At 38.1% G+C, this 19,776-nt stretch overlaps 2 protein-coding genes across 2 annotated transcripts; one reads left to right on the plus strand and one right to left on the minus strand.

The window, feature by feature from the left end:
* Positions 1 to 376: 376 nt before the first annotated feature.
* On the minus strand, positions 377 to 19,329 carry LOC117324224 (kelch-like protein 10). The gene is given in 8 exon segments (XM_033879976.1): positions 377 to 832; positions 1,729 to 1,820; positions 6,855 to 7,126; positions 7,367 to 7,536; positions 16,075 to 16,222; positions 18,121 to 18,760; positions 18,762 to 18,815; positions 18,817 to 19,329. Coding segments are annotated over 8 exon segments (1,857 nt in total). The 5' UTR covers positions 19,138 to 19,329; the 3' UTR covers positions 377 to 672.
* Positions 7,941 to 11,252, plus strand: LOC117324231 (ATP-dependent DNA helicase RecQ-like). The gene is made up of 3 exons (XM_033879988.1): positions 7,941 to 8,377; positions 9,061 to 9,272; positions 9,689 to 11,252. Exons 2-3 carry the CDS (start codon positions 9,259 to 9,261, stop codon positions 10,494 to 10,496), a joined length of 822 nt encoding a protein of 273 aa, XP_033735879.1. The 5' UTR covers positions 7,941 to 8,377; positions 9,061 to 9,258; the 3' UTR covers positions 10,497 to 11,252.
* Positions 19,330 to 19,776: the final 447 nt, after the last annotated feature.

Consider the following 19,776-nt stretch of genomic DNA (forward strand, 5'->3'; position numbering starts at 1 on the left):
TTGAATACATGTAACGGGAGGTAACCGCTGTTGTTTTGGACAGGAGATTTAAAAACCGTGTATACACTTTACGGGAGGTAACCGTGGTTGACTTGGACAGGAGAAATTAAAACTGTGTACACGATTTAGACAGGAGAAACTAAAACCGTGTACACAATGTAACAGGATTGATTGATCTATTTTAACAGGACAAAATAAAGCACTGTACATGTGTAATGGGTCGTAGTCGCTGTTGATTTGGACAGGAGAAGCTAAAACCGTGTACACATTTAGCTGTGGACTTTCTTAACACACTCCTTTACTCTCTCTTTACATAGCTACAGATCAGGACATTTATCGATAAAATAAAAATATATCGCAATATATAAAACATTGATATTTTGATAAGTTTTTATTTTTGGTAAATCATGAATAAGATCGCGATTACAATACGTCTTTGAGAATGTTATGATAGATTTGGACGAATTCGCTGCACAAAAGATAATGTAACATTTACTCGAGAATGGCCACCGGATAATCACGTTACTTCTGTAGAATAATGACCACAAGTGAACAAAGGTCTTTAACACAACAATGACCAAGATATCATGTCCCATTCTCTATCTAACCGACGGTGTGTTAGCATACCCACTTAGATTACATTCACGGTGTTTTTCATTGACTATCTCAACATTAAACATCGTCCTCGGTCGTTGTCCCCTCGGCCTGATCTGGTGCCGTATCTTCGTTTGTTTTTCTTGGGCAATGAATATACTTCTGGACGTTTGGTAGCCCGCGGACAACGCATGCGCTAAGTGCACTTCGGTAGAGATTCATGTCAGTGGCATCAAACCTACAAGGTAAACATCATTTTATAGCCCGTTTATATGGGACTAGTTCAGTAAGGCACTGGGAATCATACGAGTTTAACTTAGCATTCCAGCGATACTCAAGGAACATAATAGATACCAGAACATTCTACATACATTACAATATGGTGAAGGTAACTTGTGGTGTACATACATTACAATATGGTGAAGGTAAGTTGTGGTGTACATTTCAATTGGTGTACATACCATGTAGTGTACATACAACGTGGTGTATATGGTATATACTATGTGGTGTACATACCTTTACATACTATGTAGTGTACATACCTGTACATACCAAAGTGTACATACTATGGGGTGTACATACCTGTACATACTATGTGGTGTACATACCTTTACATATTATGTGGTGTACATACCTGTACATACCAAAGTGTACATACTATGTGGTGTACATATTACGTGGTGTACATACCTGTATATACCAAAGTGTACATACTATGGGGTGTACATACTATGGGGTGTACATACTATGTGGTGTACATACCTTTACATATTATGTGGTGTACATACCTGTACATACTATGTGGTGTACATACCTGTACATACTATGTGGTGTACATACCTGTACATACTATGTGGTGTACATACCTGTACATACTATGTGGTGTACATACCTGTACATACTATGTGGTGTACATACCTGTACATACTATGTGGTGTACATAACATGCGGTGTACATACCTGTACATACTATGTGATGTACATACTATGTGGTGTGCATACCTGTACATACTATGGGGTGTACATACCTGTACATACTATGTGGTGTACATACCTGTACATACTATGTGGTGTACATACCTGTACATACTATGTGGTGTACATACTATGTCTTCGATAACACACAAAACTTACCATTCATTCGACATGCTGTCAAAACACTCGACACTGAAGATGGTAGTGACGCCATTGAATCCCCCAATAGCGAAGATCATGTCATCGACCACCTGAAAGAAAACACTCAATATAGAACCTTTATATGGCATTTATATCCTTACACCACTCAATATAGGACCTTGTTAGGGCATGTATATCCTTACACCACTCAATATAGGACCTTTATAGGGCATGTATATCCTTACACCACTCAATATAGGACCTTTATAGGGCATTTATATCCTTACACCACTCAATATAGAACCTTTATAGGGCATTTATAACCTTATACCACTCAATATAGAACCTTTATGGGCATGTATATCCTTACACCACTCAATATAGAACCTTTATAGGGCATGTATATCCTTACACCACTCAATATAGGACCTTTATAGGGCATGTATATCCTTACACCACTCAATATAGAACCTTTATGGGCATTTATATCCTTACACCACTCAATATAGGACCTTTATAGGGCATGTATATCCTTACACCACTCAATATAGAACCTTTATAGGGCATTTATATCCTTACACCACTCAATATAGGACCTTGTTAGGGCATTTATATCCTTACACCACTCAATATAGGACCTTTATAGGGCATTTATATCCTTACACCACTCAATATAGAACCTTTATAGGGCATTTATATCCTTACACCACTCAATATAGGACCTTTATAGGGCATTTATATCCTTACACCACTCAATATAGGACCTTTATAGGGCATGTACATCCTTACACCACTCAATATAGGACCTTTATAGGGCATGTATATCCTTACACCACTCAATATAGGACCTTGTTAGGGCATTTATATCCTTACACCACTCAATATAGGACCTTTATAGGGCATGTATATTCTTACACCACTCAATATAGAATCTTTATAGGGCATTTATATCCTTACACCACTCAATATAGGACCTTTATAGGGCATGTACATCCTTACACCACTCAATATAGGACCTTTATAGGGCATGTATATCCTTACACCACTCAATATAGGACCTTGTTAGGGCATTTATATCCTTACACCACTCAATATAGGACCTTGTTAGGGCATGTATATCCTTACACCACTCAATATAGGACCTTTATAGGGCATTTATATCCTAACACCACTCAATATAGAACCTCTATAGGGCATTTATATCCTTACACCACTCAATATAGGACCTTTATAGGGCATTTATATCCTTACACCACTCAATATAGGACCTTTATAGGGCATGTATATCCTTACACCACTCAATAAAGGACCTTTATAGGGCATTTATATCCTTACACCACTCAATATAGGACCTTGTAAGGGCATTTATATCCTTACACCACTCAATATAGGACCTTTATAGGGCATGTATATCCTTACACCACTCAATATAGAACCTTGTTAGGGCATTTATATCCTTACACCACTCAATATAGGACCTTTATAGGGCATTTATATCCTTACACCACTCAATATAGGACCTTGTTAGGGCATTTATATCCTTACACCACTCAATATAGGACCTTGTTAGGGCATTTATATCCTTACACCACTCAATATAGGACCTTGTTAGGGCATGTATATCCTTACACCACTCAATATAGGACCTTTATAGGGCATGTATATCCTAACACCACTCAATATAGAACCTCTATAGGGCATTTATATCCTTACACCACTCAATATAGGACCTTTATAGGGCATTTATATCCTTACACCACTCAATATAGGACCTTTATAGGGCATGTATATCCTTACACCACCAATAAAGGACCTTTATAGGGCATTAGATCTTTACACCACTCAATATAGGACCTTGTAAGGGCATTTATATCCTTACACCACTCAATATAGGACCTTTATAGGGCATGTATATCCTTACACCACTCAATATAGAACCTTGTTAGGGCATTTATATCCTTACACCACTCAATATAGGACCTTTATAGGGCATTTATATCCTTACACCACTCAATATAGGACCTTGTTAGGGCATTTATATCCTTACACCACTCAATATAGGACCTTTATAGGGCATTTATATCCTTACACCACTCAATATAGAACCTTTATAGGGCATGTATATCCTTACACCACTCAATATAGAACCTTTATAGGGCATGTATATCCTTACAGGTGTGTAAGATATTATTATACTAAGAGTAGTGTATAACATTCATATCCTTACACCAGAGTATGAAAGTCACATCTTTACACCTGTGTATGACAGTCACATCCTTATACCTGTGTATGAAAGTCACATCCTTACACCTGTTTATGACAGTCACATCCTTACACCTGTGTATGACAGTCACATCCTTACACCTGTGTATGACAGGCACATCCTTACACCTGTGTATGACACTCACATCCTTACACCTGTGTATGACAGTCACATCCTTACACCAGAGTATGACAGTCACATCCTTACACCTGTGTATGACAGTCACATCCTTACACCTGTGTATGACAGTCACATCCTTACACCTGTGTATGACAGTCACATCCATACACGTATGACAGTCACATCCTTACACCTGTGTATGACAGTCACATCCTTACACCTGTGTATGACAGTCACATCCTTACACCTGTGTTTGACAGTCACATCCATACACGTATGACAGTCACATCCTTACACCTGTGTATGACAGTCACATCCTTACACCAGAGTATGACAGTCACATCCTTAAACTTGTGTATGACAGTCACATCCTTACACCTGTGTATGACAGTCACATCCTTACACCTGTGTATGACAGTCACATCTTTACACCAGAGTATGACAGTCACATCGTTACACCTGTGTATGACAGTCACATCTTTACACCAGAGTATGACAGTCACATCCTTACACCTGTGTATGACAGTCACATCCTTACACCTTTGTATGACAGTCACATCCTTACACCTGTGTATGACAGTCACATCCTTACACCTGTGTATGACACTCACATCCTTACACCTGTGTATGACACTCACATCCTTACACCAGAGTATGACAGTCACATCCTTACACCTGTGTATGACACTCACATCCTTACACCAGAGTATGACAGTCACATCCTTACACCTGTGTATGACACTCACATCCTTACACCAGAGTATGACAGTCACATCCTTACACCTGTGTATGACAGTCACATCCTTACACCTGTGTATGACAGTCACATCCTTACACCTGTGTATGACAGTCACATCCTTACACCTGTGTATGACAGTCACATCCTTACACCTGTGTATGACAGTCACATCCTTAAACTTGTGTATGACACTTACAGTCACATCCTTACACCTGTGTATGACAGTCACATCCTTACACCTGTGTATGACAGTCACATCCTTACACCTGTGTATGACAGTCACATCTTACACCAGAGTATGACAGTCACATCCTTAAACTTGTGTATGACAGTCACATCCTTACACCTGTGTATGACACTCACATCCTTACACCTGTGTATGACATTGATATTATTACACTTGTGCAGAATAAAATATCTTTCTCTGCTGTCTAACTGTCATGTCTGTAAACGTTGAGGCGAACTCTAAATTCAATATGTTAGTGTTCCTCAGTATATTGTTTAAAAGGATTGATAATTTCTGAAGTTATCTTTCCGTCCTTCTTATTTTACATTTCCTGGGTGGCATTCTCGATTTCTTTGTGTGGAACACTGGCAGACGTTCATTTAACGAGTGTTAAATTATTCAGCCTGCGAAAGAAGATATCTATTTTTTACAATGCAATGAGCTTTTATTAAGTAGACATAGACTTTCGCCGACAGAATTTCATCCGCTATAACAACGTCATGGATCATGTTACAACAACGCGATAAACAATCGCCAACGTTTTGCTGACGTCACAATTCACAATGCCCATTATTATTTTCACGCTTAACCGTCTCTGATTAGTAACTTTAGTGTGAACAAAAGTATTACTTATCACTGTAACCAAATCAACTGTGAGTTTATCGGTAGGATAGAATTAACATAACACAATTAACCAATCGTTGTCAAGAAGTTTGACCCTGTCATGATACAATTTACCAATCATTGTCCAGAGGTTTGACCCTTTCATGACACAATTTACCAATCATTGTCCAGAAGTTTGACCCTCTCATGATACAATTTACCAATCATTGTCCAGAAGTTTGGCCCTTTCATGACACAATTTACCAATCGTTGTCGAGAAGTTTGACCCTGTCATGATACAATTTACCAATCATTGTCCAGAAGTTTGGCCCTTTCATGACACAATTTACCAATCGTTGTCGAGAAGTTTGACCCTCTCATGACACAATTTACCAATCATTGTCGAGAAGTTTGACCCTCTCATGACACAATTTACCAATCATTGTCGAGAAGTTTGACCCTCTCATGACACAATTTACCAATCATTGTCCTGAAGTTTGACCCTCTCATGACACAATTTACCAATCATTGTCCTGAAGTTTGACCCTCTCATGACACAATTTACCAATCATTGTCCTGAAGTTTGACCCTCTCATGACACAATTTACCAATCATTGTCCTGAAGTTTGACCCTCTCATGACACAATTTACCAATCATTGTCCTGAAGTTTGACCCTCTCATGACACAATTTACCAATCATTGTCCTGAAGTTTGACCCTCTCATGACACAATTTACCAATCATTGTCCTGAAGTTTGACCCTCTCATGACACAATTTACCAATCATTGTCCTGAAGTTTGACCCTTTCATGATACAATTTACCAATCATTGTCCAGAAGTTTGACCCTCTCATGACACAATTTACCAATCATTGTCCTGAAGTTTGACCCTCTCATGACACAATTTACCAATCATTGTCCTGAAGTTTGACCCTCTCATGACACAATTTACCAATCATTGTCCTGAAGTTTGACCCTTTCATGACACAATTTACCAATCGTTGTCCTGAAGTTTTACCCTTTCATGACACAATTTACCAATCGTTGTCGAGAAGTTTTACCCTCTCATGACACAATTTACCAATCATTGTCCTGAAGTTTGAGGGGGGGGGGGGGGGGGGGGGGGGGGGGGGCACAACTCCACTCCATGTCGAAAAGTAGGTGTCTAGATTTGAGTTTTAACTGAACCATACCTCGACTCCAAAATTACTTCTTGGATTATACATCTCTGATATGGTTTGCCATTTAGCCGATATTGGATCGAATCGTTCTGCCGTGTTCATCCGTGAAAACCCGTTGAATCCTCCAAGTGCGTAAACATGTTCGTTGTAGGCAATGACACCGACTCCGCTCCGCTTATTGCGCATGGGCGTGATGGCCGTCCATTGGTCTGAAGTTGGGTCGTAACACTCCGCCGTGTGTAGACACTCCCGACCGTCAAAACCACCACAAATATAGATCTTACCTGTAGATAGGAACAGATGAAAACGCCAGGCATTTGTTTTGAGCGGTTTGTGTTACAAATGAACAGATATGTTGTTAAAGATTAAAACGCTCTCAGTGAAAGCAACTGACTTAAGGCGAAAATATTTTAGAGTGTTTTATCTTGTTTTTTTATATTATTATTATTATTGATAAACCACCTGTGTCTTTAACTAACGAGCATTCGTCAATGTAACACGTAGTAAGTTAATAGAACTGATACCCTGGAGCGCTGTAGCGCTGGCATCACTCCTCTCATGGCCCATCGAAGTAACCATAGTCCATTGATTGCTGGCCGGAATGTATTTTTCCACCGATCTGAGCCTGTCGTGTCCATTGTAGCCTCCCATGGCATAGATCATCTCGCCAAGGACGGCTGTGCTCACGTAACACCTGTAAACGGGCGACATACGATGTATGAAAACACATTTGCATCTCAGCTTACACCAACAAAACGATATGACACACCTTTAATATCATGCATCTTTGCCAGTGAAATGTATAGAGAATATTACATTAAACGGGAAACGATTCAATTTTCTTTTTATTGCATTTGATATCCCCTAAAAACAAAATTCAAAACATCGAAAAGTTAATAACATAATTAATGACGTCATCTCTTTGTGACGTTACCCCACGTCAACTTGACTGTTTGCTGTTATCAGAGAATCTGTGCATGATTAGCTAACGTCAAGTGAATATTTTGTCACAAACTAGTCTGAATATTTCATAAATACAGAATAATAACCAATTTATCTGTCTTCGCTTCGATCATTCGGAACACCTCGGCCGATTCTCTACGGTCATCTAACCTCGGATGTATCACGGTATTTGATATGTATAAACGCCGTGCATTTGTGATGCGGTCGCCGTATCACTCATTATGGATGAGTCTCCGCTGTGCATATAGATCTCCAAAATGGCGTCATTCGAACAGTGTTTAAGTATTTTCTCGATAATTGTCCTTTATTTAAAGAAAACAATATCACTTTGAAGGAGAAACAGATTGAAACGTTGCGAGCATTATACGAAGATCATGACTGTGTATCGGTATTACCCACAGGCTACGGCAAAAGTGTGATATTTCAGCTGTTACCGTGGTTTTGTCAGCTGAAAATGGAGAAACGGAAACCAATGAGCGTGATAGTCGTGTCCCCGCTGAATTCCCTAATCCAGGACCAAGTCATTACAATGAGGAAGAAGGGATTTACTGCTTGCAGTTTGAACTTCACTGGTATGTGTCAGTTATATTGTATGCTTTATGTATTGTATGTTTGGATCCCCTCATGTCTGTTATAGATCTGGTCAAAGTATGGAAAGAAATCGTTAACGTTGTAGGTTTAAATTTGTAACACCGGGGAATCGATCATACATCTTTAGATACATTTTACGATGCAAGTAAAAGCACATAATTAAGACAGCCAACCATAAAAAAAATTTATAATAGTCATTTAAAACACAAAAACAGGTGCACGTGTGACTGTCACAATTGCAACTACAAATGTTTGAAATACATATCAGCCCTTTCATACACATGATACAGTGATAAGTTATGTCCCTGTGTCCAGTTTAGCCCCTCCCACTGATGGTCTGGCTTTGTTGGTTTGGCTAGATATGTATCTCTGTAAAGTAGAATGCTTTAATTGTCAATTTCATTCGTATTTAAAAACAACCAAATTTAAAATGTCATGTACCAAAATGCAAGATGAATATTGAATAATACTCTTTCCCGTAACATGTATGGTACCTTTCATTTTTCATTGCTTTGACAATTGTTATCAGCTCACCAGTACTTTTTCCTTTTTCAAACTTACATAACCCAAACCAACTGAAACCACCAGTAGGCATGACATAACCTATTGTTCTGACTAGTGTGAAATCAGCCTGAATAACCCATCTCTGTTTCACATTTCACAGGTACTCATGGCTCAACTTATACAGATGCGGATTGCGAGAACGATGAGGAACAGGATCATGAATATGTTGAAATTGATGTTCCATTTGAGCAACTGGAGAGAGGAGACTTTTGCATAATTTATTGTCATCCAGAGTCGACTTCTTAGGTCTCAACTGTACCAAGAGATCATTTGTGCAGTAGTCATAGATGAAGTCCATATGGTTTCAGAATGGTATGTATAAATACACATTTGCAAAAAAAAAATTAAATCAGCATTAGGGCAATGTTGCAAAATAAAATGAGGTAGAATTCATATTTTAGTGTATAATCAGTCCTTATTGAAAAAGAAATCAAGTTGCAATAACCAGTCTTTGCCTTCAACAATATATTTTTTAAGAAAATGGTAAATTTTGATAATTTGTATTATAATTAAAATTGTTATAATTTCATTGGTGTCGGATTGAATTAAAACTTTGCAGGGTTATTGATATCATCACATTAATGAATATCTAATCATAGCCCGTTTTTGGGAAATTTATCGACAAAGCATGCGCAGGAAAGAGGCGACAAACAATTACGAATTAATCTTGTTCTATATTTGTTAATGTCAACCGCAATTAATCTTTTTTTTTCCTTTTTTTTTTTAAGGGGAGAAGAATTCCGTCCTGCATTCCAGAAGCTTGGGGAGTTAATGTGCATTCTAGAGAAAGCTTTGCATTTAATTCTCACAGCAACTGCTACACCGAAATCAATTGCAAGTCTATCTAAACAGCTGAATTTGAAAAATCCACTTGTTATCAGTGAGAATGTGGACCGTCCAAAGATATTTATAGACATTAGAACCAGATTGCCAAACTTTCATAAATTTGACAAATTTGATGACTTGATACAACCAGTGGCAACAGAATTGCTGGAAAAAGGAGTTCATTTTCCAGTAACCATAATGTATGTGGAAAGTTTGGAAGCATTGTCCTATTTTTATCAGTTTCTTTCGTATAAACTTAAGGGTGCCAGCTATGATGGTGAGGAAATTCCACAGAATAGAATATATGTCCAATACCACAAAGATTATGCAGAGTCCATGAAGAAAATCACTATTCAAGAACTGGCTAAAGAAACCCCTAAAGTCAGATTAGTTTTGGCAACTGTTGCACTGGGAATGGGGCTTAATGCTCCAAGTGTTTCACGTATCATTCATTGCAGGAGCCCAACAACACTGGAGAAATACCTACAAGAAATCGGTCGTGCTGGACGTGTTGGACAACCGTCAGTGGCAATTCTTTACTACAAGAAAAATTATATTGCAAAAAACAGAATCGGTATGACGGAAGAAATGAGAAAGTTTTGTGAAAGTGAAACATGTTATAGAATTATTCTTGTGAATTACTTTGGATTTGAAAGTGTTGTTTTTTCAGGACCAAAGGAACATTGTTGCTCCATTTGTGGCAGAAAATGACTCATCGTTACTGACTGTATATATGATTTCTCCCGTCAAGTGTAATTTTAAGCAACTCGCTGCATCTAGTGACATACACATCATTCTTGTGGATTCTGTTGCTGTATAAAGTAGATTCTTAAGACAATTGTTCACAGGGATTATATTTAATGCCAGGTATAGTGACACTCTCACTATGTCATGATCACTTTTGCAGAGATTATTTCCTGTGAGAAACCATTCAATAACACTGTCACAATAACACCAGTTTCATTTGTTTGATCTGATGGATATAAACTGCCCGATCACCAATTGTTAGGAGATCTGGAATCACTGAATTTTGTTTGTGGTCAAGATACTTCAGTTATTACACATTTCAATTTAAATTCACTTTAGATTCTTTTACTCTGTACAGTAGACATACCAAACAAATACCTGAATATCTTTTATGGGCAGGAAACATTGTTTATTCACCCCAATAGAGCTGAATTTACACATTGTTTGGAATGAACTTATTTTCATAAAATGATAATGTACGTTTCAGTTGTGGCTAAACTTTTTTACTCAAATTTGGCTAAAGTTTTAACTTGGGGCACCGATAGGGGACATGTATTGGTCTAGCAATACTCACAGAATGCTTGTTTTATTTAGCTTGGTATTTACCCATGTATGACTAATTATTATGTAAAATCATTCTGTCATATTTATGTTTTGACATCTTGCAATTGCATGTCCTTTGAAAAGGGCAAGAATACAGAATCACTGGCAATCTGAAAATGGTGTTTGTTTTTTTTTTGTTTTTAAATAATTGATTATTAAAATTTATAATCAATCATTAACCTTTGTAATTGATTTAAAACAATTTTGAAACAATTTATATTAACTTATATTAAACACGCTTGTTGGCCTGGATGGAAGCGCACGAAAGGTCTTACTGTGGGAGGAAACCATTATAGTACCTGAAGAAAACCCATGTGGTCGGACAGGTGACCTCATACCTTTCCACATCCGATAGGGGGAATCGAACCCCGGCCGCCTAGGTGAAAGGCAAGTGCATGTGTTACCAATGTGCCACCTGAACACCCCCCATTGGTTCAGCAGGATTAACTTATTGATTATAATCAATAATCATACCAACACTAATGATTGGTGAAACTCACAGTGTGATATATATGGCTAACAACAATACAAAAGAATATGTGGACAGGAGACTCTTGTCTACTACCTGATACAGACGACTCAATTGCACCAATGCAACATCGTTACACAAAAGTTATTATAAATATAACTTAATAAGGAAAAATCAGACTATAGTTAAAATCTTTGTCACTTATTTATTGCTAATGAGTCCACATATGACAATTTATTTGATTACTGTGTATATAGTATCATTGGTGGCATTTGATAATGATTTCCTAGATCAACAGTATTCAGGCAGTTACATAATGCAAACAGTTGATATTTTGAACAATTAATTACTTTGAATTAATTGAATGATAATGAAATCCCTGTGAATATTTAGGATTCTTCATTGTCAAGCTATATGGAGCTATATATATGTGTGTGTATATATACAGTTGTCGTGTTGAATTTATATTTCTAAACTATATATAGTTATATATAGCAGACATTTAATAAGGATCTACTTAAAATACATTTACATCTATATGAATTAAAATATTGCAATTAAAACAATTTATTATCAGAAAAGTTAAGTACATGTATTGAAATAGATACATTGAACAAGCTAAAGCGATGACTCTCAGATTCTCACTTGCTGGTACCTGTATATACATCTTACTTGGCATCAGATTGCACAAGATATATCAAGGAACTTTAAACTAGCAGGGATTTGACTGCGTCTGATACAAAAAGTAATTTCTGTTGAAATTGGGGCATACGATGAAGTCAATTGTATTTATATTAATTGAACAAGTAATGAGGTGAGTATTTATATATATTGATCAACATTTTCAAAGACAGAAACTATATACAGCTCCAAATATACTTTTTGAATAAAAACAACAAGATGCACATGGGCCTTAATGGTCACCTGAGGTGTTAAATGTCTTTGATTTTAGCATATTTAACCCCTATGACCTACAAATGAAGGTCAAGGTCGTTCATTTAAACAAATTTTGTAACACTACATCCTAGCATGCATTAGGGCCATCTGGACAACTTTGTTATTGAGAAGTTGTTCACACTTTCACAATGTGCCACACCACATTCATTACATCAATAATTGAAACCGGAAGTCAGCAGTACTACTATAATATTAGTGTTACCAAAAATGAAACCTAGTGTGGCAGATCATATCATCCATCTTGCTATATATCAAGCTAGTCAATAGATATATATATACTGTAATTCACACACACACACACATATATATATATATATATATGTCCAGTATGTAAACAAGATATATGGTAGAATACATAGAAGTGTTTCTTAGGGTCACACATAAGTAATGTGGATTCAACCAAATGTATATTATACATGTCGTGTATTAATATTTATACCTTACAGGGTATTTGGTTCCCACCTACATCAATCAGGTGCTACAAGAGTATATTTTTATACCGGTAATATATTCTCTTCACAGGCCTATGCTATACATTGATACAAAATACAGTTTGGTCATCTGTATGTGAAATGATAATTAATATGACACTATGTACTATATGAATTTCAGCATATGCCGAGATTTATACAGAAACTTAATTACCTGGTTGGCGGGTAGATCCTCACCTACACCGAGTTCTTAGTAAATCAACAATATATATGCACACAGAAGCACAAATACATAAGACTAGTCATCTATATATACACATGTAAATGTGTTTTGATATATCAAGAATGTAACCTGTATGGGTGACGAGTGTGTCGCACGTACAACTGGTTTTTAACTTTTTTTTATAGTATTCTCGCATACTTTTGTACCCACCTATAGGTTATATGTGGATATGTGCATTATTTGCAGATTACTATCTGGGTGTTGGGTATTTCCCACCTACACCATAGATATCCACTATAAACTGGCATATAAAAACATGTAAAAGTAAATTTAAAATATATACATGTAATAGGTACTAATACAATTGATTACAATCATGTAGACATCTCATAATTGTTGTGAAGGTAAGTAATTAATGAAACAATAGTTGCACTAGTACTGTTACACTGATCATGATGTATATTGGAAGGTATGCGGTTATAGTAAGCAATATGGCTGTAAGGGTGGCGGGTAGACCCCCCCTACACCTACCATAATTTACTTATAAGTCACAGTCTTCCCTTGAACTCACACCTTCCATTCAAGAACTGACTAAAGAAACCCCTAAACATTCTCTTCACATATACTGTACAGATGTACAACTTATCAAACTTCATTGTCAGAGAGCATGCACGTCGTATTGGGCAAAACACTTTCCACGGGTGTTGTATCCATGGACGCAGCCATGTTTACCCCTCCCCCTCCCGCCCCGCATCCGGGAACTTGAAAGTAGTTCCAATATGGCGACGACCGTGATACATCCGAGGTTAGATGACCGTAGAGAATCGGCCGAGGTGTTCCGAATGCGCTTCGATTAGAAAAATTGGCATGTTTCAATGAGGTGAATACAAAGGTTCACTCTGATTGGTCAAAAACGAAAAATATTTTCACTGCAAAATCTTATATTTTCACTTCACCGCTGCAGTGAAAATAGAAGAATTATTAGTTTGATAAATTTCTATATTTCACTGGCAATGAATAGAGGATATTGAATGGTTTCCCGTTTAATATAACAAATATTTCACGAGTGCGAAGCACGAGTGAAAAATATCGAAATATTCTGTCATACGAGTGAAATATGTGTTATATCAAACGGGAAACCATTCAATTTTCTTTTTATTGCATTTATATACTTAAAAACAAAATCAAAAACATCGAAAAATTAGTAGTCAAAAATTGCGGGAATCCGTTAATAATTCACGACGCATCTCTGCTTGACGTCAACTTGATGGCACCATTTTGAAGGGACTGATCAACGCAATATGTATTTCTGCTGTTATCGGGGAATGTGTGTATAAAAAGCTCACATCAAGTGACTATTTTGTCAAAAATTAGTCTGAATATTTCAGATATACAGCAAAATAACCAATTTTATCTATCTTCGCTTCGATTGGAAAAACCGACAAGTTCCAATGCGGTAAATACAAAAGTTCGCTCTGATTGGTCATAAACAAAAGAATTTCACTGCAAAAATGAAAATAAAGAAATTAAAAAAAAAAACCTGATAAAACTTATATTTTCACTGCAGCGATAAGTGAAGATTTTGCAGTAAAAATATAATATTCGTAGTGAAAATACAAGATTATAAATTCATTCAATATCCTCTTTATACACTCAAATCACAACATAACACAAAACAACAGAGGCACACCACAAGTATCGGTACGGACAATAAATAATCTCCGCCCTAGTATGGCCTCGATATATCAATATATATATTTCAGATAGCCCTACCAAGAGTTTCAGATACAGTAGCCCTATCAAGAATTTCGGATAGCCCTACCAAGATATTCGGATAGCCCTACCAAGTGTTTCGGATAGCCCTACCAAGTGTTTCGGAGAGCCAAATCAAGAACTTCGCATAACCCTATCAAGAATTTCGGATAGCCCTACCAAGAGTTTCGTATAGCCCTTCCAAGAGTTTCGGATAGTCCTACCAAGATCTTCGGATAGCCCTACCAAGAGTTTCGGAGAGTCCTACCAAGATCTTCGGATAGCCCTACCAAGAGTTTCGTATAGCCCTACCAAGAGTTTCGGAGAGCCAAATCAAGACTTTCGCATAGCCCTTCCTAGGGTTTTGGATAGCCCTACCAAGAGTTTCGTATAGCCCTTCCAAGAGTTTTGGATAGCCCTACTAAGATTTTCGGATAGCCCTACCAAGATGTTCGGATAGCCCTAGCAAGGGTTTCGGATAACCCTACCAAGATATTCGGATAGCCCTACCAAGTGTTTCGGAGAGCCAAATCAAGACTTTCGGATAGCCCTACCAAGAGTTTCGGATAGCCCTACCAAGATCTTCGGATAGCCCTACTAAGTGTTTCGGATAACCCTACCAAGAGTTTCGGATAGTCCTACCAAGTGTTTCGGATAACCCTACTAAGTGTTTCGGATAACCCTACCAAGAGTTTCGGATAGTCCTACCAAGTGTTTCGGATAACCCTACCAAGTGTTTAGGATAACCCTACCAAGATCTTCGGATAGTCCTTCCAAGAGTTTCGGAGAGCCAAATCAAGAACTTCGCATAACCCTTTCAAGAGTTTAGGATAGCCCTACCAAGAGTTTCGGATAGCCCTACCAAGATTTTCGGATAGCCCTACCAAGAGTTTCGTATAGCCCTACCAAGAGTTTCGTATAGCCCTACCAAGATTTTCAGGTGTTTCGGATAGCCCTACCAAGATTTTCGGATAGCCCTACCAAGATTTTTAGGTGTTTCGGATAGCCCTAGCAAGAGTTTCGGATTGTCCTTTCAAGACTCTAAGCAATATCTTTCATGAAATAGGATTTATTGATTTTTATATTAATATGAAATATAATACAAACCTTTTAGAGTGCATATTTGCCGTATCTAACCAGGTCATTGTCATTGGGTTGAAACACCGGACATTATTAAAGTACTCCACACCGTCAAACCCTCCGATGACGTAGATTAGCCTGTCAATGGTGACAGTTCCATGGTAGGCTCGGTGAACTTAAATAGACAGTACTCTCATATAAAAAAATACAAATAATGAAACGATATAACCCTCAAACTAACCAACGATGTCCAAGATCTTACCCTCAAACTGATCAACGATACCCTAGATCTTACCCTCAAACTAACCGACGGTGTCCAAGATCTTACCCTCAAACTAACCAACGGTGTCCAAGATCTAACCCTCAAACAAACAACCGATGTCCTAGATCTTACCCTCAAACTAACCACCGATGTCTATGATCTAACCCTCGAACTAACCAACGATATCCTAGATTTTACCCTCAAACTAACAAACGGTGTCCAAGATCTAACCCTTTAACAAACAACCGATGTCCTAGATCTAACCCTCAAACTAACCAACGATGTCCAAAATCTACCCTCAAACTAACCAACGATGTCCAAGATCTAACCCTCAAACCAACAAACGATATCCTAGAACTTATCTTCAAACTAACCAACGGTGTCCAAGATCTTACCCTCAAACTTACCACCGATGTCCAAGATCTAACCCTCAAACTAACCAACGATATCCTAGATCCTACCCTCAAACTAACCAACGATATCCTAGATCTTACCCTCAAACTAACCAACGGTGTCTAAGATCTAACCCTCAAACTAACCAACGATATCCTAGAACTTACCCTCTAACTAGCCAACGGTGTCCAAGATCTAAACCTCAAACTAACCAACGGTGTCTAAGATCTAACCCTCAAAATAACCAACGATGTCCAAGATCTAACCCTCAAAATAACCACCGATGTCCAAGATCTAACCCTCAAACCAACCAACGATGTCCAAGATATAACCTTCAAACTAACCAACGGTGTCCAAGATCTTACCCTCAAACTAACCAACGGTGTCTAAGATCTAACTCTCAAACTAACAAACGATATCCTAGAACTTACCCAAACTAACCAACGATATCCTAGATCTTACCCTCAAACTAACCAACGATGTCCTAGATCTTACCCTCAAACTAACCAACGGTGTCTAAGATCTAACTCTCAAACAAACAACCGATGTGCTAGATCTAAACCTCAAACTAACCAACGATGTCCAAGATCAAACCCTCAAACATCTAATCCTCAAACTAACCAAAGTGCAAGATCTAAGTCTCAAGCTATCCCTATGATCTAACTCTCAAGCTAATCCTAAGATCTAACTCTCAAGTTATCCCTATGATCTAACTCTCAAGCTATCCATATAATCTAACTCTCAAGCTATACATATGATCCTACTCTCAAGCTATCCCTATAATCTAACTATCAAGCTATCCCTATGATCTAACTCTCAAGCTATCCCTATTATCTAACTCTCAAGCTATCCCTATGATCTAACTCTCAAGCTATCCCTATTATCTAACTCTCAAGCTATCCCTATGATCTAACTCTCAAGCTAACCATATAATCTAACTCTCAAGCTATACATATGATCCTACTCTCAAGCTATCCCTATGATCTAACTCTCAAGCTATCCCTATGATCTAACTCTCAAGCTATCCCTATGCTCTAACTCTCAAGCTATCAATATAATCTAACTCTCAAGCTATACATATGATCCTACTCTCAAGCTATCCCTATGATCTAACTATCAAGCTATCCCTATGATCTAATTCTCAAGCTATCCCTATGCTCTAACTCTCAAGCTATCAATATAATCTAACTCTCAAGTTATACATATGATCCTACTCTCAAGCTATCCCTATGATCTAATTATCAAGCTATCCCTATGATCCCACTCTCAATCTATCCATATAATCTAATTATCAAGCTAATCCTAATATCTAACTCACAAGCTAACCAACGGTGTCTAAGATCAGACAGCATTCTATCGCTGCTTTGTCCTGTAGTTTTATACTGGTGATTGAAATGGAGATGTATAGTGTAACGTACACGTATCAGCTGTATCACAAACAATCCACTTGTCTGCGCGGGGATCGTACGTTTCCATTACATTAGTGGGGGACCCACCACTCCATCCGCCCACCACAAACAACACCTCATGTGGTATCCTCGGACGTGCCAGGGGGTTGGCTAGGTCCAGTGCCTTGTCGTTCATATCCAGATCGTACAGAAACTTCAGGGTCTCTATCACTATTGGTTTACAAAGGTCATTTTCTTTCACATATGGATGATTTTTTACTTTCTCCGTAAAATACTGGATAGAAAGGAGCCCAAGTCGAACAGTTTCCAGCAATGCCGAAATGTGACATTTCCGATTGGAGGAATCGTGATCAATCCATCGAAGTAGTGCCATAAAGGCCATTTCTTCGTTCTTGATATTTAAGTCATCGGATGCTAGGATGCTGGAAACCTCCTCAAATGTCAGCTGTAGAAATTCTGCACTTTGTGTTGCTACTTCACTAAAATGGAGCATCAAATACCGGTACGTCACCTTCTTCAGGTTGTGACAGAAGTACATTTTAGAAAAGTTATAAATGCCTATACAGTTTTCTGCCTCGAGGGATCTGGCCAGGAACTGGCAGCAGGCACGCACAAGGCCGTTGACATGGAACTGGTCGGCCGCCGGTAAGAAGTCTTTCAATGTTTTCGGCAGTAATTTTAGCTTCTCTGGTATAAGCAAATTCTAACGAAAATCTCCATGATGTCTGCCGTTATACCTGGAATAACCACTTCTTTGCGGTCTGTATTACATATTTCCTGCGTGAACAACGAGCGGAAGTAAGTACTGCTAGCCGACATGACCGCGCGATGAACTGGAAACTCTCGGGTATCTGTCTTTAACACGACATCGCAAAGCTGTCCACATTGTCGAAGTTCCTCGTAAACCGAACACGATTGCGACTCCAGCGGGGTTTCCAGCCGCTCACTCTGTGGATGATCCACAATATCCATAATGTTTACGTTAATATATGACATACACCGCTCCAACTGCAAAGATGTCCACATCCATTATGTGTTTGGGAGGATACTCCGATCCAAGTCGCCAAGCAGCACATAAACTAATGTATGACGTCACAATTAATCATTTGTATGACGTCATAAGCGATGTAAAGAGGAATGAGGTTACGCGTACTATTAACATAAACGCCAGTTAATTGTTCTTAGGACGACCAAGTTTGTATGAAGATGAGGGATCCACTCGATGACTGTTTTCAAGTGCCATCTGTCCAGTTCTGTTACAATAGTTTGGTATCAGATTACCCACAACAACTGTAAAGTCAAGTTAAACAGACTATTCCTTGTTTAAAGGGTGACGGATCGGCACTCAAGCGTATGTTTTTATTCAATACCGTTGTGTGTATACTGTATAGATAAGAGAAGTGGAAAAATACACGGCCAAACCGGAGTTCCAACCACGGTCCTCCAAACACTAGTCAGATGCTCTACCAACTGAGCTACCTGTTAGCCGATGATCGACCCCAGTCCATTTCCACCACACATATATCGAAACATAGACTATTTTTTCGACATACCTGACCATACTGACATACATGACCATACAAATATATCTGACCATACAGACACATCTGAACATACCTACATACCTGACCATACAGACATAACTGACCATACACAGACATACCT

The sequence above is a fragment of the Pecten maximus genome, chromosome 1 (assembly GCF_902652985.1).
Source record: "Pecten maximus chromosome 1, xPecMax1.1, whole genome shotgun sequence".
In the NCBI taxonomy this organism is placed as follows: Eukaryota; Metazoa; Mollusca; class Bivalvia; order Pectinida; family Pectinidae; genus Pecten; species Pecten maximus.